At 41.3% G+C, this 25,447-nt stretch overlaps 3 protein-coding genes across 5 annotated transcripts; 1 reads left to right on the forward strand and 2 right to left on the reverse strand.

Annotated features, from left to right (window-relative positions):
- The first annotated feature begins 4,222 nt into the window (after positions 1-4,222).
- Positions 4,223-7,368, forward strand: LOC108238216 (alpha-2-HS-glycoprotein-like). The gene is made up of 7 exons (XM_017420164.3): positions 4,223-4,525; positions 4,739-4,849; positions 5,197-5,278; positions 5,766-5,920; positions 6,002-6,097; positions 6,611-6,679; positions 6,764-7,368. Exons 1-7 carry the CDS (start codon positions 4,328-4,330, stop codon positions 7,121-7,123), a joined length of 1,071 nt encoding a protein of 356 aa, XP_017275653.1. The 5' UTR covers positions 4,223-4,327; the 3' UTR covers positions 7,124-7,368.
- A 426-nt stretch (positions 7,369-7,794) lies between these two features.
- Positions 7,795-14,738, reverse strand: LOC108238238. 2 transcript variants are annotated; one of them, XM_017420196.3, is made up of 7 exons: positions 14,355-14,738; positions 14,078-14,248; positions 13,866-13,984; positions 13,609-13,774; positions 11,941-12,056; positions 8,160-11,307; positions 7,795-8,056 (listed from the first exon to the last, which is right to left on the reverse strand). In XM_017420196.3, exons 1-6 carry the CDS (start codon positions 14,629-14,631, stop codon positions 8,161-8,163), a joined length of 3,996 nt encoding a protein of 1,331 aa, XP_017275685.1. In that variant the 5' UTR covers positions 14,632-14,738; the 3' UTR covers positions 7,795-8,056; position 8,160. The 2 variants fall into 2 exon arrangements, with proteins under 2 accessions (XP_017275685.1, XP_017275684.1); XM_017420195.3 differs by having other exon boundaries at positions 8,193-11,307; positions 14,355-14,737.
- A 2,380-nt stretch (positions 14,739-17,118) lies between these two features.
- On the reverse strand, positions 17,119-22,227 carry LOC108238345 (profilin-2-like). Of its 2 annotated transcripts, none has more exons than XM_017420359.3 (3): positions 21,835-22,220; positions 20,502-20,694; positions 17,119-18,632 (listed from the first exon to the last, which is right to left on the reverse strand). In XM_017420359.3, the coding sequence occupies exons 1-3, from the start codon at positions 21,961-21,963 to the stop codon at positions 18,535-18,537; spliced, it is 420 nt and encodes a 139-aa protein (XP_017275848.1). In that variant the 5' UTR covers positions 21,964-22,220; the 3' UTR covers positions 17,119-18,534. The 2 variants fall into 2 exon arrangements, with proteins under 2 accessions (XP_017275848.1, XP_017275849.1); XM_017420360.3 differs by lacking the exon at positions 17,119-18,632 and adding an exon at positions 18,698-18,999 and having other exon boundaries at positions 21,835-22,227.
- Between the last annotated feature and the right edge of the window lie 3,220 nt (positions 22,228-25,447).

Raw genomic sequence — 25,447 nt, forward strand, 5'->3', positions numbered from 1 at the left:
CTCCTGCCAGGAATCGAACCTTCAACTCTCTTATTTGAGGACAACTGCTCTAATTGCTGAGCCACAGCTGACTATTCATTGGGGGGGCTGAGCTCCAGAATAGTGGCACAAGAAACAGAACTACACAACCTCTCGGACCACCGTTGGCTGTAGATCAGAGTTAGAGCAGTTGTCCTCAAATGAGAGAGTTGGACGTTCAGGTCCTTGTAGGAGTCACATGTCGAAGTGCCCCACAGCAAGACGCTGAACCAAGACATCGCCTCCTATGTGCGTCCCATAGATGTATGATTGGAGTTATAAACACTGATTAGATTCGATAGACTCATTCAGGTTAGCTTTGTAGAGATGGGTGAATGGGGCCCCAGATTGTGTTTATAGTACTTTGAGTTGCCCAGAAAGGTGTTATATAAGAACAAACATATATAAAACACAGGGGACAAACTAAATCACAGGAACAGAACTGAATAATGAAAACCAAGCACAGAAGATAATAAAAAAACAAACAACTCAAACCCCACAGATCCTGACACCCAGGACTCAGTTAGCAGATGAAAAGTTCAAGTTCAGAACAGTTGGTAAGAGACTGAACAAACACAGCATGTCTTGTTGGGATGAGATGCAGCAGAAAGCCTCTGCTCTCTGAAAACAACATCTGAACGGACCACAAGACTTCTGGAACCACGTTACACGGACAGATAAAACCAAAATGGAGATGTGTGGAGAAATCTGAACCCAGCATGTCAGCACGGGGGTGGAGGGGTGATGATTTGGGCTTGTTTCACTGCCACAGGACCTGGACATCGTGCAGCCGTTGAGTCGACCATAGACCAAATTCGAGACCAACTGGCGGACAGCTGAAGCTCGGCCCAAACTGAACCAATGGACAAAGAGGAGAAGCTTTATTTTGATTCGGTGGAATCAGTTGCGTTTTTGCACATTTGAGGTTAGAAGGCGTGCTCTCTTTTTTTCCCACAGCAGTACGTAAACCAAACACAGAACCCTGAGGTACCCCACATGACAGCTGAGTCGTATCAGAAATGATCAGGTTTATATAAAACTCCCATTACAACAACACAGAACTGAGGTTCCCGTCAAATCATGCAGCCTGTTCATTAATGTGCAGTGATTAACCGTGGTTAAGGTTGCACCAGTTTCTATAATTTGTACCAATTTTCCAGCATCTCATGGTCTAAAAAACAGAGAATTATATTAATTATTGTGAATGGCAACCTCAGCAGTGTTGACTAGACTTTTGTTTTTTTAGAGTTTTTGGTTAAGGCTCATTTGTTCTCCTACCTATCCTTTGAAAAAGTCTGATTCTGCAGCTGTTTGTGCCTGAACACAAAGTCTGATCAGATCAGAGCAGACATAACTAAAGACTTGCAGTCAGGCGTTTAACTGCAGCTGTCTCATTTCATGTGACATTTTTTTTAAAAGAGGACTGGAATAATTTGCTATCTTATTTGTTATCTTTTTTTACACAAGATCACAGCAATATTAGGAAAAGGCTTTCGTGTCAAAGAACTCTGAGTGAAACCAAATGCAAACAAAAAGCTTCCCCTCATGTCCTTTGTGCTCATCTGAAAAAACACCGACAGTCTCTGACCCTCAAATATGCCCCCTCCTATTGAGATAACAAGATCTGATGTGTTTGCAGCTGAAATATGTTAAAGATTCGTCCTTGAATTTGTCCAAATCTCTCCAGTTTAAAATCTGCCTTCATGTCCTTTGTGGGCGCCTGATCGTGTTGGAAAACGTTGGACTTTTCCTGAGAATATTCTGTTCGGCGTCTCTGTTTGCCGCCTGGTTGTGACCAGGAGTGACACTTGTGTGTTGTGCAGATGGTCTTCTACAAAACAAACATGTTGTCGGCAGCAGTGAGCGCAAATACGCCCCCCTGCCATCGACAAACATCCTGTTCTGAGGAGTTCAGTCGCTGGGTCCCTGCTGACAGAGGGGCCCTGCTTTGTTGCGCTGCACTCTGACCTCTGTGGAAAGAGACAGCTGCTTACACAATGGGTCCGATTCAGCTTAGTCCACATTATTAAACCAAACTGGACCTCTGTGTGGATGCTGGGCGCTGGATGACTTTGATAAAATTTGCAGAAAAAGTTGAAGGCTACAAAAAAAAAAAAAAAAGGAGGAAATTGCTGGTTAAAAGACAAAAGTCGAAAAAGGCTAGCTGAAAGCGAGAAATAGCCAAACACTGGCTTAAAGCTAAAAGTAACAAAAGACGTGCTAAAAGAGAAATGTAGCAAAAGCCTCATGACAAGTTAACAGTAACCAAACACTAGCTAGAAGCTAAAAGTAGCAAAATGCTAGTAGCTACAATCCAGCAGAACACTAACTAAAATCTGTAAGAACCAAAACAGTAACTAAAAGCTAAAAAAGCAAAATGCTAGCTCAAAGCTAAAAAAGCAAAATGCTAGCTAAAAGCTAAAAAAGCAAAATGTTAGCTCAAAGCTAAAAAAGCAAAATGCTAGCTAGAAGCTTAAAGTAGCAAAATGTTAGCTAAAAACTAGCAGCAGAACACTAGCTAAAAGCTGTGAGAACCAAATTAGTAACTAAAACCTAAAAAAGGAAAATGCTAGCTCAATGCTAAAAAAGCAGAATGCTAGCTAAAAGTTAATAGTAGGAAAATGCTAGCAAGAAGATAAAAGTAGCAAAAGGCTAGCTAAAAGCTAAAAGAAGCAGAACAGTAGCTATAGGCTGAAAGAATCAAAACACTAGCTAAAACCTAAAAGAAGCAAAAGGGTAGCTAAAAGTAGTTGAAGGAATTAAAAAGATAATACATTTTTGTAGGGACAATATTTGTAAAGAAAATTTAAGATTTCCAAGAATATAAAAGTTACAAAAACCAGAAGTCACAGCCCCCTCCCTATGAATGGAGTGAACGTTTTGATACATGAATGGCTAAAATGGCACAAAGTATGCAGAAGTAGTGAGACTGAAAAAGAAAAAAATGTCTGGAAAAGTTAAAGACAAGAAAACAATAATCAGCACACAACGTTTAAGGATCATTGCTAACAATTTATAAATACTTTTAGGTTATACAAAGTAATGCATGACTTGTGATTTAAACCTTAAATTACTGCAAAAAATAGTTTATTACATAAACTAAAGATGATTACACTGCTTCCCACTCCGGTAATCAGTTATTGAATATTTGTCCGCTGATAGATCACGTTAATCTAGTATGAGCCACTTAAAGAGATATTTTGGCAATTTTAACACGGGGTTCTGTGGAAAAGCTATGAACAGCTAACATCTAACCTGTTGTAGATAGTTGTACACATATTGAGCTAAGGTTTGGCATGATAGTAGCTGAGACTGATACCTAACACATACTTTGATCTTTTAGATCATGCAAGATCTTGAAGTCAACTCTGTCTGTTATGGGAAAAAAAATGCATCTCATGACTCACTAGATGCATTCTTAATAAAACTTTCTGAAAGTAATTTAAGAAAAGTTAATCCAAGTTGTACATCTACAACTGATTAACTTTTGTAGCCAACCCATTTCAAGATGGATGCCACAGCCAACTCAGTCATTTTACAGATACTGAGCTAAAATTTGGTGTGGTAGTAGCCGAGAGTCATCTCCATCACTCTGAGCATTAACAGACCACATTCCATCTTTGCTCCAACACCAACATGCAATGTGGCAGGCGATATGCTTTCCTTAATGAAATGCCACGTCCATTATAATTGTTTTCAGTTTGTTATGTAGGTCTAATGTATTTTCAACAAAAAAATGTGGCTATTAAGGGTCAAGTTGATTTTTTCAATTAATATTTTATTAAAAACAGGTACAGTTTTTGTTTAGAAAAGACAAATTTAAAATGAATACTTTAATGAACCAGCTAATTTGGAGATAGATTATAATTTTGGAGTCAATTATATGATTTAAAAGTGAATTAGCATTCATTAATTGATGAATTGCTTGTGAAGTTTGGAATCCACAGTGGGATGATTGTTACGTCAAGGTAAAAGACGAGGGGTCTTGATCAAATTTGAAGGATTTCATTCACTAAAACATCATAAACTGATCCGATCTGTGCGTTCATTGTAAAGTTTCCTCATTGATTTAAACTTGGGGCCACTTGTCCCACACCAGACTTTGTTTCCATTTGTTTTGGCAGTTCTTCCGATACAGAGAGTAGCCCACCGTGTGACGCGTGGAGGAGGGGTGATCATGGTATTTAACTCGGCTTCGCCTTCATGTTTAAAGTGCACCATAAATACGCTGCAGGCTCCCAAAGCGCAGCCTCTTCCTCCTTTTCTTCTGCTCCTCCGCTCCGACATCCGTGCTGTGCCTTGTGCAGAGATGAATCTCCTGGGCTTCGCTGTGGCTCTGGGACTACTCGGGGCGACGTGGGCTGAGGTCAATGTGCTGCGGCCCGCGTGCGACTCCCCGGAGGTTGAGGAGGCTGCCCTGGTGGCTCGGGATTACCTCAACAGCCAGCACACCCACGGCTACAAGTACGAGCTGAACAGGATTGAAGAAATCAAGGTCCACACTGCGGTACGTAAGCACGGGGTACAGGACGGTTAGTTAGAGCCAAAGACATTAAAGATGCTCAGATTTATTAGCCTTCAGGTTAAACAATATGTAGCAAAGTATTAAAAACAGCACTCAACCAGAAAACCATTCAAAACACCAGAATTTGTGCATCCTGCATGTGAAGAAGGTTCTCTGACTAAAATGCGACGCATTGTCTGATTTCCCCCCGTTCAGCCTGACGGAAACAGCACCTACGTCCTGGAGGTCGACTTGCTGGAGACCGACTGCCATGTGCTGGACCCCACGCCTGTCGACAACTGCACCGTCAGGGCCAAACATCTGACGGTGAGACCCGATGCACCGACTTAGCTGAACACAGGGACGATCGAAGTCCGGATCACAAAACGCAGAACTGACAGGGGACAGTTCTGAAGTGTCAGACAGCGAATACCTCATCAGCAGTCATAGAGCACAGAGCGTGGAGGAAAGGGCAGAAGTCTTCATCCAGGCTAGGCGAATGGGTAGCCAAACGAGGGCCCGTTAGCCTTTAGCCTAACCTGGACGAAGACTGTCTATGGCTGATGAGGTGCTATTGGTTTGACAGAACATTTCAGTGACCAGACTTTATATATAATATATATATATATTTCCCGCCCAGCTGCCATTTGGACTGACTCTTTGTTCTCTCGTAGGCCATCGAAGGGGATTGTGACATGGTGCTGAACAAGGTTGCCGGGGTTCTGACTGTCACAGCCTTCAAATGTAAAACAGAAGGTAAAAGCTAATGACCTCACTCGTAGGACCCCTTTATACTACTCTGAATATAGTTTTTAAAATAAAAATATATTATTCTCCATTAATATTTGTTCTACATCCACATGATTCTAATAAAAAATGCTAAAAAAAAAACATGTCGTGCTACAAGTTGGCAACAATGATCGTATGATTTTATGTCGATATACAGAGAAAGCACATACTTCCAAAACCTTTCGTTTCTTTGATAACCTTTAAAGTCTCTTTCTGGTTGTTGACCATTTCAGCGCCCGCTCAGAGATAAATAATGACAGACGCCCTTTAATTGAAAATTGTTAGTAAAAAACCCCTCAGATTTCCTGGTCTCAGCGTAGTAGAAACTCTGTATCCTGACTAGTATAGATGGGGTCTTAAACACACAAATGTCTAACATATTCAAGACACAGAGCAGCTGTCCTGTGTCTAAAAACATCCATGTGTCCTTTTTTTGTTTTTGGGTACTGAACAGAATCCAGGGAAGACATTTGTTTGGGCTGTTTTTCCCTTCTTCCCTTCAATCACACTGAAGGGCTGGACTTTGTTCAAACCTCTCTGACCAAGCTCAACAACATGACTGAAAACGTGACATACGTCCTCATGGAGGTTGGAAGGATTTCTGCACAGGTCAGCTGTTATTCTACGCGTTTGAACCAAATGTCACGCACGCACACGTTTTAACATCTGTTCTTCTGGACACCTTTTCAGGTCGTGTCTGGTGGATCAAAGTACAACACAGAATTTGTTGTCATTGAGGCCAGTTGTGTTAATGATACCTGCGTGGCTCTGAATGACCCTATGGCTGTAAGTACAAAAATAAAGCTAAAGAACATTTATACCAATTTAAGGTCAGATTTAGGTCTGATTAGCCTGTTTACTTATCTATCCATTTACATTTTTACAAAAAATAAAACTTTTTTGCTAAATTATAAAGTAATTCACTGAGAAATCTAATTCTGGAGATATAGTTGCAGAAAAAGATCCTGATTGGCAGGTCATGTATGTGTGTTTATGTATATAAATATTGTTGGAAAACATTTGTATGTCACAAGAACATACACCTTTAGATAAAAACAACTGCAACCCCAAGAGTCTCAAAAGCAAAGCGGACTTGGAAAACGGACGCTTTAAATGCCTCCATGGACCAGCAGTGGCCCCCTTCCAAGTCAAAACTGGCCCACAGGCCATCAGTTTAAGAGCACTGGTTTAGTAGCCAAGCTGGAGCTCAAATTTGTGTTGATTGAAGGAGTTCTAGTTCAACCCTGGTCATAGAAAATGCTAACTTTTTTAAGCAAAGGAATGTCTTTTTCCTTTTAGGCCCGTGGAATTTGTACTGCTGAAGGTGTGAGCGACCCGGCAGTGACCTGCAAGATGTTTTCTACTCTGGTAAAACGATCAAACATTTTCTGGTGATCGGAATCGTTTCAGTTTTTAAAAAAGATCTTCATTTATTTTTTTTGTCCTCCCCAGGCACCTCTTGTGGACGCCAACAGCACCGCAGCTGCCAAGCCTGCCCAGCCACCACACATCCACCTGGGTGGTCTGTCCCCAAAGCACGGGCTGAGACACCACAAGCTGACCGCTCTCCACGACCCTCACACGAGTGGCTTCTTGTCTGCGGAATCGTCAGAGTCGGCCGAAGTCGTCCCTGTAGCTCCCGCCCTAACGGTCACTTCTGCGCCCGTCGATCACCACCCAACCACTGACGATTCCTCCTCGGCCTCGGACGCCTCGGCCAGCGCAGAGATCCACATGAAGGTGAAGAGGGACGTGCCTGCAGATAAGACTCATCCTGTTCAGGCATGTCCAGGAAGAGTCCGATTCTTCTAAACCGTTCAGGAGGCCCCCCCTCCCAAAGACTCAATAGTTGCTTCTTTCAACTACACTGGTACTAGTAGAGTAACTGATGCCAGCTTGTGCTGTGGTAGGTAGATACTGCGTAATGCAAATGCACTTAGGTTAGAAAGAATCAAATGCTTGATGTTACGAGCGTTCGAGGACGGAAAATAATTTCTGAAATTAAAAGATTTGCATGAAACCGTTAAATAAATTTAATAAAACCTTGTTTTTACTCATTGGTTGTATTTTCTTGAAGTCTTTAACCTGCAATATATTTTAAGTGCTTTCAAAAGGACATGAATTAAAGGCCTTTTTTACAGGTTTAATGAAAAGAGTTTAGTCAGTTTGACTCCAGATACCCATCAACCCAATGACTCTCATACACAAGCAGTTCAAAAATAAAAAAATAGGGGGGGGGGGTACTTTTTGCAAATGTTGTATGTTATACAGCCAGACATTTCATCATAGTTTAATATTTTTCCCAAACATGACTTTTCATGCATACAAATAGTTTTGAAATTAGTGGAAAAACCCATTTGGGCTGTAAAAAACAGGACCGTGGGAGTACCCGCCCATTCCAACAGGTCTGTTTACTCAAATGGGTTAACGTTCAAAAGCTCAAGGTGAAGCAATGAAAGACAAATATTAAAATGGGAACGTCCTGAGTTTTAAAAAGGATTTATTGGCCAAACAATTCCAAGAGAAAAATGGCAAATTTGGGGGAAAGTCATTATTCTTACAAAGAGACATTGCAAGTGTGCTGTGGATTTGGGTCCCAATTGCTGAAGAAAAATTCTGCAACACAAGCACATTTAAGAACAAGCCTGAAGAGGTTAAATTGTTTTTTTTTTTTTTTTTTTATTTAGAAGGCAGCTCTGTTCTGGTTCAGATTTCCATTTTCTGTTCCGAGGGGTTCATTCATACCTGCAAGAGACACGAAATTCAATCTGAGAATGGGCACAAGACTTTAACATGAAAAAGAACATTTTAAATGTACAAAACAAACCAAAAAAAAAAAAAGTTAAACCTTAGGTCTGCTCTGCTGAAGATGTCCTTTTACCTGGAACGTGGGCTGCAAATGACTGGCTGGAGTCTGAAGGTGTCAAGGATTTCCAGAGGTCTTCAAACGACTTGAGAATCTCCGGCTTCAGTTGTGCAGCACTGAAATATTGTTCAGGGGGCAAATATACTAAATCCGAGTCATCCATGACAGAAGAAAATGGCAGATCTAAATCGTTGTTGAGCTTCTGTATGTAGTTTATGTCAAGTAAAGGAGTAGATTCTTCTTCCTCTGCCCTTTTGAACTGTTGGCTTTCTTCCTGCAAGGACTCCACATTCTGATTGGTACTTTGATGCCCAGGAAGCTCTTCCATTTTAGAGTTTGAAACGTGAACCAGGTTTCTGACATCTACAGAGTCGTCACCGAAACCGATTGACTGCTTTCTCGGGGGACCGTGTCGCAGCAGTACATAGCTCTGTGGTCTTGAATGAGAATTCAGGGCTTGCTCTGGTTTGGTGGAGTTATTTGAGTCAGGTTGCGCTTGGGAGTCGTTGAGGGCTTTGGAGTTGCTCCGATTGGAGTTCGGAGCATCTTGAGGCATGTAGTGAAGAGAGAAAAAATTGTCTAGTGCACGTTTGAAGTGATGTGATGAACTTTTAAGTTTGGGTTTGTGCAGTGACTGCTCGATGTTCGGTTTGCCTCGTTGCTCTGCTATAAATGAGCCATGTTGGTTGATATAAGACATGAAGCTAGGCCTGGAGTGGGTCGGCTGAGCTAAGAATTGGCTGTTTTGCTGTGGAGGAGAATCAATGTTAAATAGCTCCCTTGGCTCTAACTGTTTACCACCTGAAGCCCAAAGTTCAGAGGGGTCACTGGAGCCTGCAGGTTTCCTCTGTTCCACATTTGGCAGCCCAAAATGTTGGGGTAAAAGTAACCAGTGGGGATTTGATGAATCAGTTACAAAATAAGGGAAAACTGGTAATTGATTTGCAGTCTTTGTAGGACTACTTCTAGGTAGTGCAGCGGGGTTGCCATCTGGTGGTTGGAAATACTCTGGTTTTTGACCTTCAGCCCAAGGGCCCCAGGGGGGTGAAATATGAGCAGAGGTGCGGGCTCCTAAAGACTCCAATATTGCCGCTTCTGAAAGCTTTTGAGGAATCTGCCCACCTTCCAGGCTCCCACTAAAATCAGGATATACCTCTCGAGAAAGCGGCTGACTCGTATAAAACCGAGGGTCATCTTTATCCTCCTGTCCAGCAGAAATATGAAGATGCTGATGAAACGCAATTTGGAGGCAACAATTAGAGAGTCCAGATGGGCAAACGTGAGGACAGTGCGCAGGCAGAACACGAGAAGTGGGTTTCAAGACTGAGGACGTCTCGGCACCTACTTTCCAAGACAGTTGGCAAGGGCCATATACTTTTCCTAGAATAATTTCACCTGGCATCTTAGCTAGTTGGCTTTCAGGCAACAGCTGATTATACAAGCACATTTGGTGGTGTGCTGCAGGCTGTGATGGCTGAGGAACACGTGGGGGGTTTATAGCTGGCTTTGGTTGAGTGTACAGAGACTGGTACGTTTGACTGTCAGAGCCTTCAGGCTGTGGTTCAGAAGGCTTCGAGGGAAACTGAAGTTGAGGCTTTTGCGGGTTGTAGAATGGATGGTAAACAGGGCCTTTAGTGACGTCTATATGTGGTGGCTGAGAGACTGTGGGGTTTGACAGCTTTGGCTCAGTGGGAAAGTGAAGAGACGTCTGGTATAACTGGCTCTGGGGGGTTGAAGGCTGTGGTGGCTGAGTATTTGCAGGTTTTGGAGTTGGCTTTAGTTGAGCAAAGTAGTCCAATAAAGGCTGGTATACTTGGTGTTGAGGGGTTGCGGGATTTGGTGGCAGAGCTACTGCAGGTTTTGGAGTTGGCTTTAGTTGGCTGAAGTAGTCAAATAAAGGCTGGTATACTTGGTGTTGAGGGGTTGCGGGATTTGGTGGCAGAGCTACTGCAGGTTTTGGAGTTGGCTTTAGTTGGGTAAAGTAGTCCAATAAAGGATGGTATACTTGGCCTTGAGGGGTTACAGGTTGCGGTGGCTGAGTAACGTCAGCTGGTTTAGAAGTCGACTGTGGCGGGGTATAGTAGGGAAAGAATGCTTGATATCGATGGCTCTGGGTGGCTCCATGTTGCTGTGGCCACATAACAACAGCGGGCTGTGAGGATTGTCTTAATAGGGCACACAAGACATGGAATGATCGGTATATTTGACCTTGAGAGCTTTCAGGGTGTGACGGTTGAAAGATGGTGGGTTTTGAAGCTTGTGTCTCTTGGGTGCATGAGAAGAAAATCGGCTGGTATTCCTGGCCTTGAGGAATTTTAGGGTGTGGCTGCTGTGAAGCAGCGTTTTCTAAGGTTAGTTTCCGCTGGCTGCACGAGAGGTAAAATGGTTGGGGTACTTGGCCCCGAGAAGCACCAGCAAGTTTTGAAGCCGTCGTCCCTTGGGTGCAGATGAGGTGGAATGGCACGTTTTCAGACATTGTGGGATGCAGCTTCTCAGGTTTCTCTGGTAATTTTTCTAGATACAGTGGATAAGAATAAGCTTCAGGTGAAGTTTGTGTATGATAAACTTGGTTTGGGAGTTTCTGTTCACCTTTTGGGTAGCTTGCAGGTGGCTCTACAGGTGTTTGAGGAAACTGAGGTGAAAGATTAAACTGATATTGAAACTGATCAACCCCATGTTTAGGTGGTGGCGATTTAGTCACTTGTGACCATGTTGGCAGCATTTCAGGTGACTGATAAAAGGGAAATCGATGGAAACCTTCATCTGTAGTTTGAGGAACTGCAGACTTTGTAGGTGTAGGGATAAGTGGCTGTTTAGTAGGGGTGGTCTCTGGATTGGTAAAGTGAGGGGAAAAAAAACTGTAGTAAAAAAATGGATCAAATTGTTTTGGGACTTGATTTGGCTTGCTAGGACTTTCTGGGCTTTGAGGAAAGTCTGGAGTCTGGGAGCCAGTTTGACCAGAACGAGGGGTTAAAGGAAGCTGTGGCGTACGGAAAGGAGACACCCAGCCTCCTGGCTTTTCACTCTGCTGTACAGGGTCTTCTGTGGATTCTATATGAGCTGCCAATAATGATGGACATGAAATCTTTGTTTCTTTATCCACAGCAAGCGCGAGGGTGTACAATCCATCCTGTGGACAAACGTCAGGAAGTTAATTTTCTGCCTAAAAATAAGGTGAAATCAAGCCATACTGAAATGTTTTTTTTTTTAAATAAAGTATTTATTGTCGGTAGCCTCCTGAATTGCCTCAGTTGGGAGAAATAAAATTTCTCTTTTGACAGGACTGATGAGCTAACAGCTAGTCTAAATGCATCTACAAACCAAAGTAGATTGAAATGGCTCCAATCTCAAGTTTCATACTTTATGCAAACACCTTTTTTTCCTTCAACTTTCATATTGCCGTTAATTTTGCATTACACTGTTCATATGGCATTTTATATTTGCAAGCATAAGTAGCACCACCTGTAGCCACATGCAGCACTTCTGGAGCATCCAGGGGTCTGCAGATATAACTGTAATGCAAAACTGAGGGATAGCATTTGCATGAATTGCAGTTGAAGGGTTGCAAAAATCAGCTATGGTCTAAGCTACATTTGGGCTAGCCATTAGCTCAGTCCTGTTAAACATGAACTTTCCAAACTGAGGCTGTTCAAGAAAGCCATCTTCAACAAAATGTAGAACCTTTTACACAGAAACCCACTTCAGTATGGCTAGAGCTTTCATTTAAAAAGAAGAAAAGCGAGGTAGAAATGATAAAACGGACCTTTTTCCCCAGGCAGGGGGCGTAGCGTACAGAGATTACCACGCCTTCAGGATGTTCGACTACTCCAAATGCACATCTGTGCGCAGCTGTCAATAAAGACTCCCAGTTTCCATTTACTGCAAACAAACAAATCAATACTACAGAGGAGAAAAAAAAAAACCTTCAAGGAGCAGACCAATCAAAGGTGTCCCCAACTATTAAATAATTCAGTTCCTCATAAATGCAACAGCAAACAGATGTCCTTTAACTAATTGTGTACCAAAAACGGGCAGAATGTGGAGCCCACCCCCAACAATTGTGGCTATGATCTGATAAAAATAAACAGTTTTTAGACAATATCTTTTCTAGTCATTTACAAAAAACACATGCAGCCTGAAGTTTAGTTACAGCTAAACCGTTTCCCCACAGTAAATTAGACTGAAAGAGAATGATGGCTGTTTGTGCCTAGGATTTTTTTTTTTTTTTCGTTTTTAACTGCAGTCATTCAGACATGAAGCAGAAAGGCATCAGCAGAGGTGCAGAGACACATGAATCACAAACACCTCTGCAGATCGAGCCAGAGGTCAGTCAGAATAAAGTTCAAGCTTTAATCGCAGACTGACCCATTTCCATGTGAAAAGCAGGAAATGTCAGTGCTCCTGTTTATTCCTTAGTCATTTCACTGAATTTTCACCACAACTGGTATCAACTACTGGAGATATTCACGTTATTGGTGGATATAGATGTGGCAGAGAGTAACATTTCTAAAAATGTTTATTGAGGGACTGTGTGAACTCTGATGCTGACGTCCCAGAACGGTCTTTGTCTTGATCAGGGGTGTCAAACCCAGTGACGCAAGGGGGCCAAAATTAAAAATTTGGTCCTAGCCAAGGGCCAATCACGATCAATACTTATTAAAAATTACATAAATTAATTAGTTTTAGATGTATTATGTCAAATCATCCATATAGAAATATCATTGACCTTTTCCCAGTTACAGATTATACAGAATTTAGATCAAACTTCAAAAAGCTCATCATTAGCCGTCATTTCTTACGCCTCACTCAGCTTTTAAATTATTTTTTTTAACATTAAAACAGATTTTTTTAAAAAGCCATCAACAAAAACCTGATCAGACAGAAATTAAAACTATATATTGTTGGCTTCTAAGTCACTGTCAGGAGAAAACTTCAGTTTCTTTAAGCAAAATAAGAATCAGAGACTCGATCTGTCCCAGACTAGAGGGCCGGACCTGATGAAATCTAAACCTTATCTTGGGGGCCGGATGAAATGTTACAGAGGGCCGGATCTGGCCCGTGGGCCTTGAGTTTGACATGTGTGGTCTAGATAGTCTTTTGTACAGTGGGACATATTCTTTGTTTGTTTATTTGGACACATTCAAGCCACACTAAGTTATAAAGTCAGATGACAAAGTGATACGTTATCGATGCTGCTCTATGCAAGCGTCACCAAGCCTCAGAGGTTATGATGCATTTCAAGAAATAGTACTCGTCACGTCTTAAAGCATAAATGACTTGAATATCATAATTTCCATGAAATAATTACTCAAACAGGAGCACTAATGTTCAGGGTTTTTTTTGTTTTGTTTATATTTTTGACCTTTGCTCTTTAATTGACCTACAGATCCTGCACTGCACTAAACACGAGAACTCAAGCAGAAAAGCTTACCTTTTGCTTTGATTTCAGAGGCAGAGCTGGTCCACTCGGTTTGCACAACCATCCCCTCGCCGTGGCAGGTGACCATCGGAGGGACCGATGACACGTGTTCAATCATAGGACATGACATCCTCACGGGGAGGCCCCACCAGCGCAGCGGAAGAACGTAGCTGTTCTCCTAGAACCAGAAGAAAGCGGAGTTCCTGCTGGAAAAAAATCGACCGGGCTGGGTTCAAACATGCAGTACGTTTTGAACATGGAAAACCCACCTCGACGACGACAAAGCAGCCATCATACGGTGCCACCAAGACCAAATTGCTTTGGGTTGACCTGATGGTATAACCACAGCTTGTAGGCAAATTGGCCAGAGACAGAGGAGACAAGTGACCTGAGAGGGTTAGAGATTTATCAGCACAGGACAAAAATACTTCTGCGTTAAATGATTAATGCACGACTGAACGGGAAAAACGGAAACATTCACCCCTGTCTACAAAGATGAGAGCTGCAGGGGTGAAGGCAGCATCATGGACAAGAAGCTTCATGGAGTCTCGCGTGCATTCAACCTTCGACTCAGATTCAAGGAGGCGCTGCGTTGCCGCAATATCCGACCTCGGCCAGTCATTGTGGTCGTGTGCTGTCTTCTGCCACCAGCCTTTAAAACAAAAGATTTGCACAAGTTCAAACACCTATATAGCAGACATTGGACAAGCCGAATCGCAGGAATTCAATGTCGCAATCATAAAAACAAACATTCGTACCCATATCTGCCTGGTAGTCCGTCACCACATCCAGCACGTTCTCTGTGGAATTGGTCCCGTTGAGTTCAGCAGCTCGCTGTGAGCTTCGTCCGACTAAGAGTCTTCCATGGTGCTGGCGGCTTCTTCCAGCCGGACTCCGGGCGTGTGCCGAGTTTCCTCTTTTTTCGTCCAGCGCCTTAAGCCTGGTCATTTTCGTACAGTGGCAAAGTGAGGTCACAAACACGAGAAGGCCCAAGCATATTACGACAACACCGCCCCCGTTCGCTCTACACGCCATTAGCACAAAAACAACGACCAGAAGCAGCACTGCACACGGGCAAAATGCCTCAGCAGCGGTTCACAAAAGCTAAGTAATGCTCCTAGTAGGTCTGTTTGAAGCCCAGGGCTCGAACGCTGCTCCTAATTATGGCTGACCAAACACCTGATGACTGCAGGTGTTGGTAGTTGGGCTGAGGGGGACTGTTAGGCTGCATGAGAGAAAAGTTTGAAAAACAAATATTCTACGGCCTTCCATGATCGCTCAGTAACAGTAATTCAGACTTTTAAATGAAGTTTACTTTATGATAGATGTTTCTTACATGTTGTGCTCCAAGAAGAAACATTTTTAAAAGTAAAGGCCTCCCGTTCTTTAAAGTAATGTATATTGCCCACCTCCTTTTTTTTTTTTTTGCTGTATGTGCTGTGAATGACTCTCAGCTACTACCACACCAAATTTTAGCTCGGTATCTCTAAAACCGAGTTGTGGAACTCTGTGTGCTATTGGTTGGCTGTGGCGACCATCTTGAATTGCCAAAAGCTAATCGGTTGTAGATGTAAATCACCAGTGGGCCGTAGGATATTTTTGCCAACACAGCAGACAAACAGACCTTATTAGATTTTTACGAGCTAATCAGAAAGCACTTTTGGGTGTTCTATTTAACTTTTGTCTGGACTAGATTTATTCTGCTCAGGGTTGTAAAAAATACTAAAAAAAAAAAGTACTGGAGTATGGCCCAGGTTACTGGATACTTCAAAATGTCTTCTAGCTCATAAAATTTGGAACATATATATACAAAATGGACAGAATTGAGACTGAAGAATGGCAAATCCTACAAAAAAGGTGAATAAAATCTAGAAAAAAAGTAGTTTTCTTCTAGATTTTTTTTCTGCTTTATGCTAACATTGTGCCCTGTTAATGCTAATTCAACCCTGCTAATTGCTAATTCAGCCCTGGATTTGCTCATATTCTGCTCTGCTAATTCTACCTGCTAATGCTAATTCTGCTCATTTCAGCTGTTTTTTTTTTTTTACTCCTCAGTTCCTTTCAGCTTCAGCTCAGTCATAACTTTCCCACAGAAGACTACTTCATAATTTCAGAAATAGCCCATTTAACCACAGTGTTCAAGCCTTCTTTATTGAAACATACTGCTACATGTTGCACTGTTACCTTTCAAAGTAAAATTTAGCCAAGCCTTAAAACAATGTTTGTTTTAAGGCTTGGCTAACCTGTTCTATACAAAGCTAACCAAGTGGCTGGTTAGGGCCCCCAGACCAGCAGGGGGCCCCAAAGAGCACTTTAATATTCACATAAAATGAAATGACACCTGGTTTAATCTACATTAGTTGTAATCAGAATGAGAGTGATAAGTGAGTGCTAATTTATGGATGTTTGCCTCTTGGTTTTGCTCAGGTGATTGTCAGCTACTACCACATCAACGTTTGGCTCAATATTTGTAAAACCAACTGAGTTATAGTCCTCAGCTGTGGCGGCCATCTTGAATTGGGTTTTGTTCACAGGTTAATCAGCTGCAGAGTCCCCTCCAGTGATAACCTTTCATTAAAAACTGTTCTGGGCACAAATATTGCTCATTTGTCTTCGGTGGCAGGTCTAAATAATATATTTATATAATAATAATATATATAAGTGACTAATGTGCCACACTAATACAGCATCCTTTTAAAGTTGTCTGCTTATCATCAACCTCTGAAAGGTGAACGCAGATGAAAATGTTTGTCTGTTAGCGAAATACCTTTTGAACCACTGGACAGATTTTAATGAAACCCTGAAAGTCTTCATTAGATGTACGTCTACGACTGATTGTTGTCGTTACCCCAATTCAAGATGGCCTTCACAACTAATGAGCTAAAGTTTGATGTGGTAGTAGCCGAGTCATCCTCAGCACATTATTGGAATTTTGTAACATCACATGAGATCACACACAAAATCATTTACAAGGTTTGCACAAAACGGCTTCAACTCATTTCTCATAAGATGATCTTAGTCTAAAACGCCAACAGAAATGAGTGTCAGGAAATAAGAATTGCTTCAAGGACTACTAGGCCTTTAATTGTAATTAACAAACGCACATTACATATTTTATTATTCAGTGCAGATTAATTTAAGACAAAAGCTGTAATTTCTGATAGAAAAAAGCATATCTTTTAGATCTAATTCACAAAGAAGTTGAATAAGAAATGTAGGTAACTAACACTTTTAAATTTGCCCATTTTGTCCATTGTAATTTTTAATTAATTTGCTAAACTATAACTACTGCAAATCAATACTGTTCTCATGTAAACACTTGGATTATTCCACTTTTTATGGTTTTACTCTGTTCGTTTGTTTTTAAATATAGACTTACTTTGAATTTGGAGAAACTTTTTTTTGATCCAGCTGAAATATTAGCCATTCTGTGCCTGTCGTTGGCATACAGCCTAGAAGAGTTCTTCAGTTTAGGCATTTAAAGAACAACAACAAAAAAAAAAGAAACGTACCAGCTTCACCTTTGGTTGGATCAACTTTTATTTCATCTGTCTGTAAACAAGATGTCTCAATTCATGGCATCTCAAATTGTTTCGTGACAGAAAAATCTCAAAAGAAGACAAAATATTGCAAACTTTTTTTTTTTTTTTTGAAATTCTGGACATGTTCCACAAAGTCTGGAGATCATGGATGCCAAAATATCCCTTAAGAAAGTGCCATTAAAAGTTATTTCTTTCCAGGGCAGCAGATACAAAGCCAACTCGTAAGTAGTAACAGATCAGATATTTAATTTTTTTTTTTCCTTCTTATGGCACAAAATACACAGTTATTGTCAGAAAAATTTTCACAAGACAACTTACAAATGTTCTTTTTCCAACCAACACCATTTTCAATATGTTTAGTTTACACAGCATTGTTTTTAAATAGATTTTAAGTACCATACTATGACGATTTGAGAATACACCTTTGATGACTAGAAGCACAAGGCAAATAATTCCAAAGTGTTGGAGCCCAGCAGCCTCGGTTTACAGTCAATGCATTCATACTGTTGGAAAACAAAACTCACACTGCCATTTTAGTAACCAATGAAGTTAGTGGAACTTAAAGAGGTGGTGAAAGGTTTTAGTGTTGAAGTCTAAAGAAGCAGTTGTGTTGTACAGTCGTCTCAGGGGAGGGTTTACAGTCAACAGCACATCTCTACAATAAGAATACGCTGAAGTGACCCTCTTCGGATGGAAATTGGTCCAAGTGGGAGGGCAAACTTACAAGTGTTAAAAAACAGCAGGAGATGACTGGTGTCGGAGCTGTCAGAGATGGAATGTCCACTGAGACTTCAAGACGGGACCAATTTTTAGCAATAATGACCTTATTTGTGTTAACAGCCCAACACCACATTGTGAACCTTTTTTTAGACCACATTCACAAGCAAAAAAAAAAAATCATGTGACGGGAGGGTAAAATGTAGAAATAAAAATAACTGCAGCTGGTAAATGAGTACACACAGATACAAGGCTTCAGGAGGAGTCTTGTTTCTTTAATGGAGAGCTGAAGAGGGAGGAAGACGAAAAGAAAATGATTTTGGCTACACTGGGCAGAGGGAACAGACGCCAATTGGAATAATGGTCACAAAAGGCAAACATTTACAAACTGGAACCACCATTACATGTGTTCGTCCTCTACAAACCAGCTGATGTTAAAGGCCAGTCTAAATTTGTCCAACATTTTTTATTTAACTTTGCAATTTTTCCTTTTTAAACATCTCAATGAACATACCATCACTGTAGTGTCAAAACCCATGAGAAGCACAATGGTAAAGCGGGCCAACGAAAGGCTGTGTATGAAAGTAGACCGGGTGTGCCACCGTATCCCAGATGTAGTGTCAACACGACATGGTAAGCGGGAGTGGGCCGTAAGGTTGAAGAATGGTGGCGAGGTTGCTTAGTATCCAGACTTCCTCAGGTAATCGGCCATTGAATGTGCTTTCTTGTTAAGAGTTCCACCATGGACCGCCTCCTTTCCCATGACTAAAACCAATACTGGAGCACACAAGGGGGAGGGGGGGGATAAAATAAAAAAAGAAAATGAACAAAATTGAAGAGCCTTCCCCCAGCCCCGAGCAGGATGAAGGGAGCAGGGGAAAAAAAAACAAAAAAAACACAAGGTGACACAGCATCTTACTCTTCATTGCTATTAAAAGTTTCCAAGACATTTGACTGCTTGTAGGAGAAATCTTAACAGCAATACGGTTTATTTTTTTTTCCTCTTCTTTTTGTCCCTCAATTTTATCTGCGTGAGCTTGAAAACATTAAAAGCCTGAATCTCTCAAGTATTTTGCCATTGCGTAAGCCCTCTTATTCAAGCCGCCTCCATGGACCCCTTCTTTGCCCATTACAAGAACCAAAACTGGAAGAGAAAAGATGGAAAGGAAAAAAAAAAGAAAAAAAAAAAAAGGAGGATAGTTAAGAAGTAGTAAGATAAAAAAGGAAAGACATTTCAAGCAAGAAAAGATAACTAAAATGTACTTAAAGCTATTTATAAAATCTGACCAGTTTCTGCAACAGGATAGTTTAATTAAACGTAATTAAACATTTCACGTGACTCTGCTTTTTTGGATTTAAGACTTCTTAATAAGCCTCAAGATGGTAGAGTCTTTACCAGAAAACAGCTGAAACTAAAACTGGTGAGCCAGAGAATTAGGTGAGGTTTTTTTAAATAAGATGGCAGCCCAGCTCAGTCTGTCAAATCACATTAAAACTAAAAAACACGAAGCAGCGTACATTTATAGTGTTGTGCCGACTGTAACACCTCAGTGGGTGGCTGTAGGTTAAACTTTAACGTGTGTAATAGACTCAGGGAAAAAAGGAAAAAGAAATGTTGGAAGGTTAAGGGATAGTTTGTTTGTTTTTTTTTCAGTGTGAGGTTCCTTACAGAACAATGAAGAGGTACCTAAAATTTACCACTCTGGACCAGTTTGAAAAAAAAAAGAAAAAAAAAAAAAAAAAGCTTTTTCCTGCCACTGTGAAGCAATATGCTGTGTCAGTTATCAACATCTTACCTGTTGTAGATAGCTCAACAGTCTTGTTGGATTAAGATTGTCTAACAGATATTAAAGTGCACTGCTACAGTCTTTAAAAACAACTCCAGGCTCAGATTTAATAATGGTTCGAGCAAATGTCCTTTTAAAACTTTCACAATGCTGCCAAGTTTACGCTACATGGTTGGTGTGGTTATACGGGAGGCACGAACAGCAGGACACTTCCAGTGCAGTCTGAGGACTTCCAGCAGGAATATCAACACTTCTGCTGGAAGAACCCTGCGATGCAAAAAAACTGGACACGTGTAAGCGTGAAGAAAATAGCTTTTTGCATAAACGGCTACAAAATTCTGAAAGTGGAGTCGTTTTTAAAGATGGCAGCAATTAGCTGATCAGAATTAAAACCCCCATTTGTCCACACTGATGTTGTTCGAAGAGCCATCTACAAGAAGGCAAGATCAACCTAAACTTCTCCACAGAACTCGACGTCAAAATAGCCAGAATATCCCTTTAAGCAAGAATGGGACTTAGTCTCCCCACCCTTAATATTTTTACATAATGTCAATTTGTTTCAAGTATTAAAAAGGGTTCGGGCTTCAGTTCTGGAAACTATATATGGAGTTTCACATTAAAGCTAAAAAGGAGAATATTATCTAGAATTTCCCTGAAAGCCTTACAGGATGTGAGGTTTACTGTTGCCAGGTGAGTCAACTATGGCTTAGTTGTGTAATTAGTACCACTGTTCCCTGCAGAAATTCAGTAATGCCTCTTAAAACCTAAATATCAATAAGTGACAACACTGCTAAGATCCTATTCAAGGTCCCTCCTAACGCCTGAACCTACGGACACAACGGACATGGACCTCATTTACCTTTTCCAGCTCTTCCTACAGAAATGTTGTACGTAGGCTCTCCTCCCTGGCTCTTCGTCCTGATGTCCATCGTCCAGTCCCCGTCATCCTGGAGGCTGTCTCTGAGGACCGAACACTTCTTTGAGCCCAGAGTGAGACCGTTGGTGTAGAAAGTCTCCCGGTCCTTGCCGACTAGGACGTCAATTTCCTGAACCTGAAGGGAAAAACAACAACAAACAAAAACAACGCAGGTTCTGAGTTTAGGAAAGGCGAGAAGCTTTACATTCATGTCAACATTTTCAGTTTTTCTATGCTTGGGTTAAGAAGTCAGCCAGATGGAAATGGACTTCACAGCCATGACAAATAGGTTAATGCAATTTTCTGGGCTTTAGCTTTACTGACATTTTAAAACTAAATTTCTTGGAGATAACACTGGCTCACACAGCAACACCCTTTCCTGCCAGTATTGACCAATTCATTCATTTATTAACTGTGTGACGTCACTTATAATTGAGATGAGCTTTATAAACAACATTTTAACATTTTAGCTGCTTCTGTGTGGTTTAAGAGGAACAAATAGTAAGTTTACCCATGTTAATTTGTTTTAATGTCGGCCATTTGCTGCTTTCATAGTACATGAAAGCAGCAAACTACTTAATAGAAGTACAGTTCTTACCCCTGACGCAGTATTATATGAAACTAAAGTAACATTTACCTTTTTAAGTGGGAACAAAAGGAAAAGCCTAGTGAAACCCACAGATGAAAAGGCGCAGTAGTCGGTTTCTAAATGAAAGTCAGTCCCCATTTCTGTTCAAATTAACATGCTAGCAGTTGGCTGCCATTGTTCCAGCAGGTCCTCAGGGTCTGAGCTCGAAGGCTAGCCGAGGCAGTGCTGTCTGCCTACAGGTAGCCGGTGAAGTAGCAGCTTAACTTCAGCTAATTGAAGCCGCCGTGCACACAAAAGCATGCGCGGCGTCTGCCAGACACCGTCTACTTGCTGGCTTCAAACGGGCTCACGGCTGGAGCAGTCTTTAACAAAATAAAATAAACACCATTTATCGCTCACTAAAAGGCAAAAAAAAAAGAAAAAAGATTGGAGGTCCAGCAGTAAGACGGCGACTGAAGACCTGCCACACGAGGTTTAATCCCGCAAGGTGTCCCTGGCAGGCGGCAGCCGCCGCAGGCCACCTTCTGATAAGCTAGTTAGCCCGCTAGCCTAGCTCGGCACCGTTAGCTCTGCAGTCATTCAGAGCCGGGGAAGTAACGGTTTTCTGCCCTTCGTCCGCCGGACACCCACAACACCTTCAACAGAGACGACACGGTCTAACAAGACTCACTACACTTTTCTCCTTACCGTAATGCTGTTGAAAATGCCACCGGCATGCGCTGCCCAAACATATTTGGCGTCAGTATACCCAACAATGGCGCTATCCTGACAGCTGCCATCGGCCATCAGGTTTTCCACGTAGCTTTGCCAAGACATACTCAAGAAATTGAAGCTATATATTTATATATTTTTTCTTTTAAAAAAGGGAACACACACTAAAGCTTTGAAGGTTTGACTACCCCAAAAAAGAGAGAGTCGGAATGGAGAGGGGGGAGAAAAAATGTCTGCAGAAGAATTTAGAGTCTCCAATCTAAGCCACACTCCGACGTTGACCAACGCGAAGGCTGGGGCAGCGAAGAAAGCCAGGGCAGTGAGGCGGCGGAGGCGGCGGAGGCGGCGGCAGGGTGTAGTCCGCGTCAGATCCCTCCGCACAATGAGCCGCCGCGCGCTTTTATGGCGGCGGCACGCGGCGGCACGCGGCGGGATCGGGAGGGATCGATCAGGTCCGGAGAGAGGACGGAGAGGACGGAGCCGCGCGCCTTTTTACCCCTTTATTTCTCAGAATAGGGTTGTTTTTTTAAATATATAGATATAGTGCGGCAGCTGGTGCTGAGTCTGCTAAGCGCTCAGGGTTCAAGACATTTTTTCCATGTGGTGTTTCTGAAATGTTTAACTTATTGTTTATTAAAATGTTAGCTGATTAGAAGGTGCTCAATGATGGCTACTGTCAAATCCTCTGTTAAAGTTTTAATGTTTGTGCTGCAACTCTTTTAACTTTGGCTATGCTTCTTTTGGCCAGGACTCCCTCGAAAAGGAGGTTCTTAATCTCAGTGGGACTTTCCTGGTAAAATAAAATAAAAAAATAAACTAAATTTCTGCTGGGGCAGGGGCCCCCCAACCACTGAGCCGAGGGCCCGTACCAGTCCATGGATCATTTAGTACCAGGACACAGAGAAATATTAGAACCATTCCTTTAAAATGAATCTGTGTATAAATTTTCATATACTTTGGTCTGCAGAGTTTTCTTTTAAAAAAAAAAGACCACTTCCATTTCAGTATAAAAAAAAGAAGACAACCACTTTTCTTTTCAAGACCAAATTCAGTTTTATTCATAAAACACATTAAAGGCTGAAGCAAGTCAGAGAGCAAGACCGAAGGATCTTCAAATCAAGTCTTTGGAGCACAGGCATAAAACTGACAATAATTAGCTGTAATTTAGTCCCGTTCCTCCTGACAGAACTGGTGGAACTGAGTCAGGTTTGTTGTCTTTTCAGCTCTGAGCACAAACTCTCTATGGGACTGAGATCAGGACTTTGTGATGGTCGCTCTGAAACACTGACTTTGTTGTCCTGAAGCCTGTTTGTAACTAATTCAACAGTCTGCTGAGGGACATTGTCCATTTGAAGACATGTTTGTGTCCAAGCTTTAACTTCCTGTCTGTCTTGAGATGTTGCTTCATTATTTCCACATAATGTTCTTTCCTCATGATGCTATTTTATGAAGTGCACCAGTCCCTCCTGCAGTAAAACACCCCACACCATGATGCTGCCACCCCCGTACTTCACAGTTAGGATGGTGTCCTCAGGCTTACAAACTTCCTCTTTTTTCCTCCAAATGTAATGATGGTTAATAAGGTCAAACAGATCAGTTTTAGTTCCATCAGACCACAGGACATGTCTCCACAGATTAAGGTCTTTGTCCCTGTGTGCGTTTACAAACTGTAATCTGACTTTTTGATGTTACTTTTGGAGTCATGAGTTTCCTTTCAGCTCATGTTGGTTCAGGACTGGTTTCTCTGTGGATAATGACTCTCTGAGCAGCTTCAGCAGCAGCTTCACAAGCTCTTTACCTTCTGATGGCAGGACATTCCCATGGTGCTTCTACTTGTGGATCATTGTTTGAACAGATGAAGCTTCAGGCATCTGGAAGTTCTACCCAAAGATCAACCAGAGTTGTCCACAATTCTCTTCCTGATATCTGGGCTGATTTCTGTAGATTTTCTCATGATGCCACACAAAGAAGCAGGAGGTTTGAGGTGTGCTTTAAATACATCCACAGGTGTGGCTGTAATTAACTTGTCAACCAACCAATCAGAAGCTCACCTGGGCTTTCCAAATTGTTTCAAGGCAATCTGATTTAATGACAGACAGGGAAAAAAATGGTTCTGTGTGTTTCATACAATAAATGGAAACATCTGGTTTCAACTAATCACCAAACTTTGACCACAACTATTGAAATCAACTCTGTTAGTAAAATATCACATAAACCTCAGGGTGGATTTGAATGAAACTTTCAGAAAGTAATCATTGGTTGTACATCTACAACTGATTAACTTTTGGAGTCAACCCAATTAAAGATGGCCACCACAGCCAACACAAAAATGGCTCCAACTCAGTCAGATTTACAGTTATTGAACTAAAATGTGATGTGGTAGTAGCTGAAAAACATTTACTAATTTCTACCATATTTGCTTCAGTGTCTTCTAAGAGAAAGAATTGGGATTTTGTCCCATGAAGTGCTCACACCTCCAGTCGAACCTTCTGACCTCTTTAAACACTCAGTGAGGACTTGAGGAGGATGACAGAATGAAATATTGAGAAATGGAGTCATATGTTTAAGCTGTTTTTCATTTCTTTGTTCTAATGGATTTTTTTTTTACTATCCTATAAATAATAAATGAATACTAGTTTTTCTTCAGAACATGATTATCTTTCCTCTCCACACGGATCTACTGTTTGTTTATTTTTAAAATTCATGTATTTTGTAAAATTGTCCCATATTGTATGAGGTACAATGAGTGATGCTTTTTTTAATTTTAGAAAGATAGTTTAGAAAAAATATAAATGCCAAGTGTGATGCGGAAAAGTTCAGTCAACTAAATAAAAAAGAACCAAAGACGGTAAATAAATAAAAAAATTATAATAATTACTTCCCTGTAACAATGCCTAAGTTACTCTTTGGCCACTAGAGGGAGTTTTATCCACAGTTTGTGATCATTTATAAACGATAAGTCAAAGAAGAGGTATAAAAAGCAAAAAACTAGTAAAATAGTCATTTAATCTTATTAAGAATATTTTGTAAAAACTTTTTTAAACAATGGATAGCTGAAACGAGAATTTCCCTGCATTACTGTCATTTGTAAAGTGCATATTTTTCAAGTTTCAGGGAAAATCACTCGCACACAGGTGTACATCGACCCATCGTAGGCACGAACGTCATGAACTTTTGGGCTTTTAATGATTTATTTTGAACCGTTCTTTTTCCAGGGCAGAATGATTTTACAACACACCACTTCAATGACTTTTAAAAACGAGGTTTGAGCACACACAGTTGAATTTAGTTTGTTTTTTTCTCAAATGAACACAGGGTCAAGTTACACATACAGGCTCAAACATATCCATACAACCCCAGTAATATCTGGTTAAATCTTTAGCAGGTTGGAGCTGGATTACAGGCTTTCAATATCCATCAACGAGCTTCTGCTCTCATTCTGGCTGATATCTGAGCACTCTTCCAGGCAAATTTCATTTAAATTGGTTGGTTTCCTGGCACGGACCTGACTTTTAAGCAAAGTTCACAAATTTTCAGAAGGGTTGATGTCAGGGCTTTGGGAAAGGTTCTGCCAGAAGCTTAATGTTAG

The sequence above is a fragment of the Kryptolebias marmoratus genome, linkage group LG20, assembly GCF_001649575.2.
Source record: "Kryptolebias marmoratus isolate JLee-2015 linkage group LG20, ASM164957v2, whole genome shotgun sequence".
In the NCBI taxonomy this organism is placed as follows: Eukaryota; Metazoa; Chordata; class Actinopteri; order Cyprinodontiformes; family Rivulidae; genus Kryptolebias; species Kryptolebias marmoratus.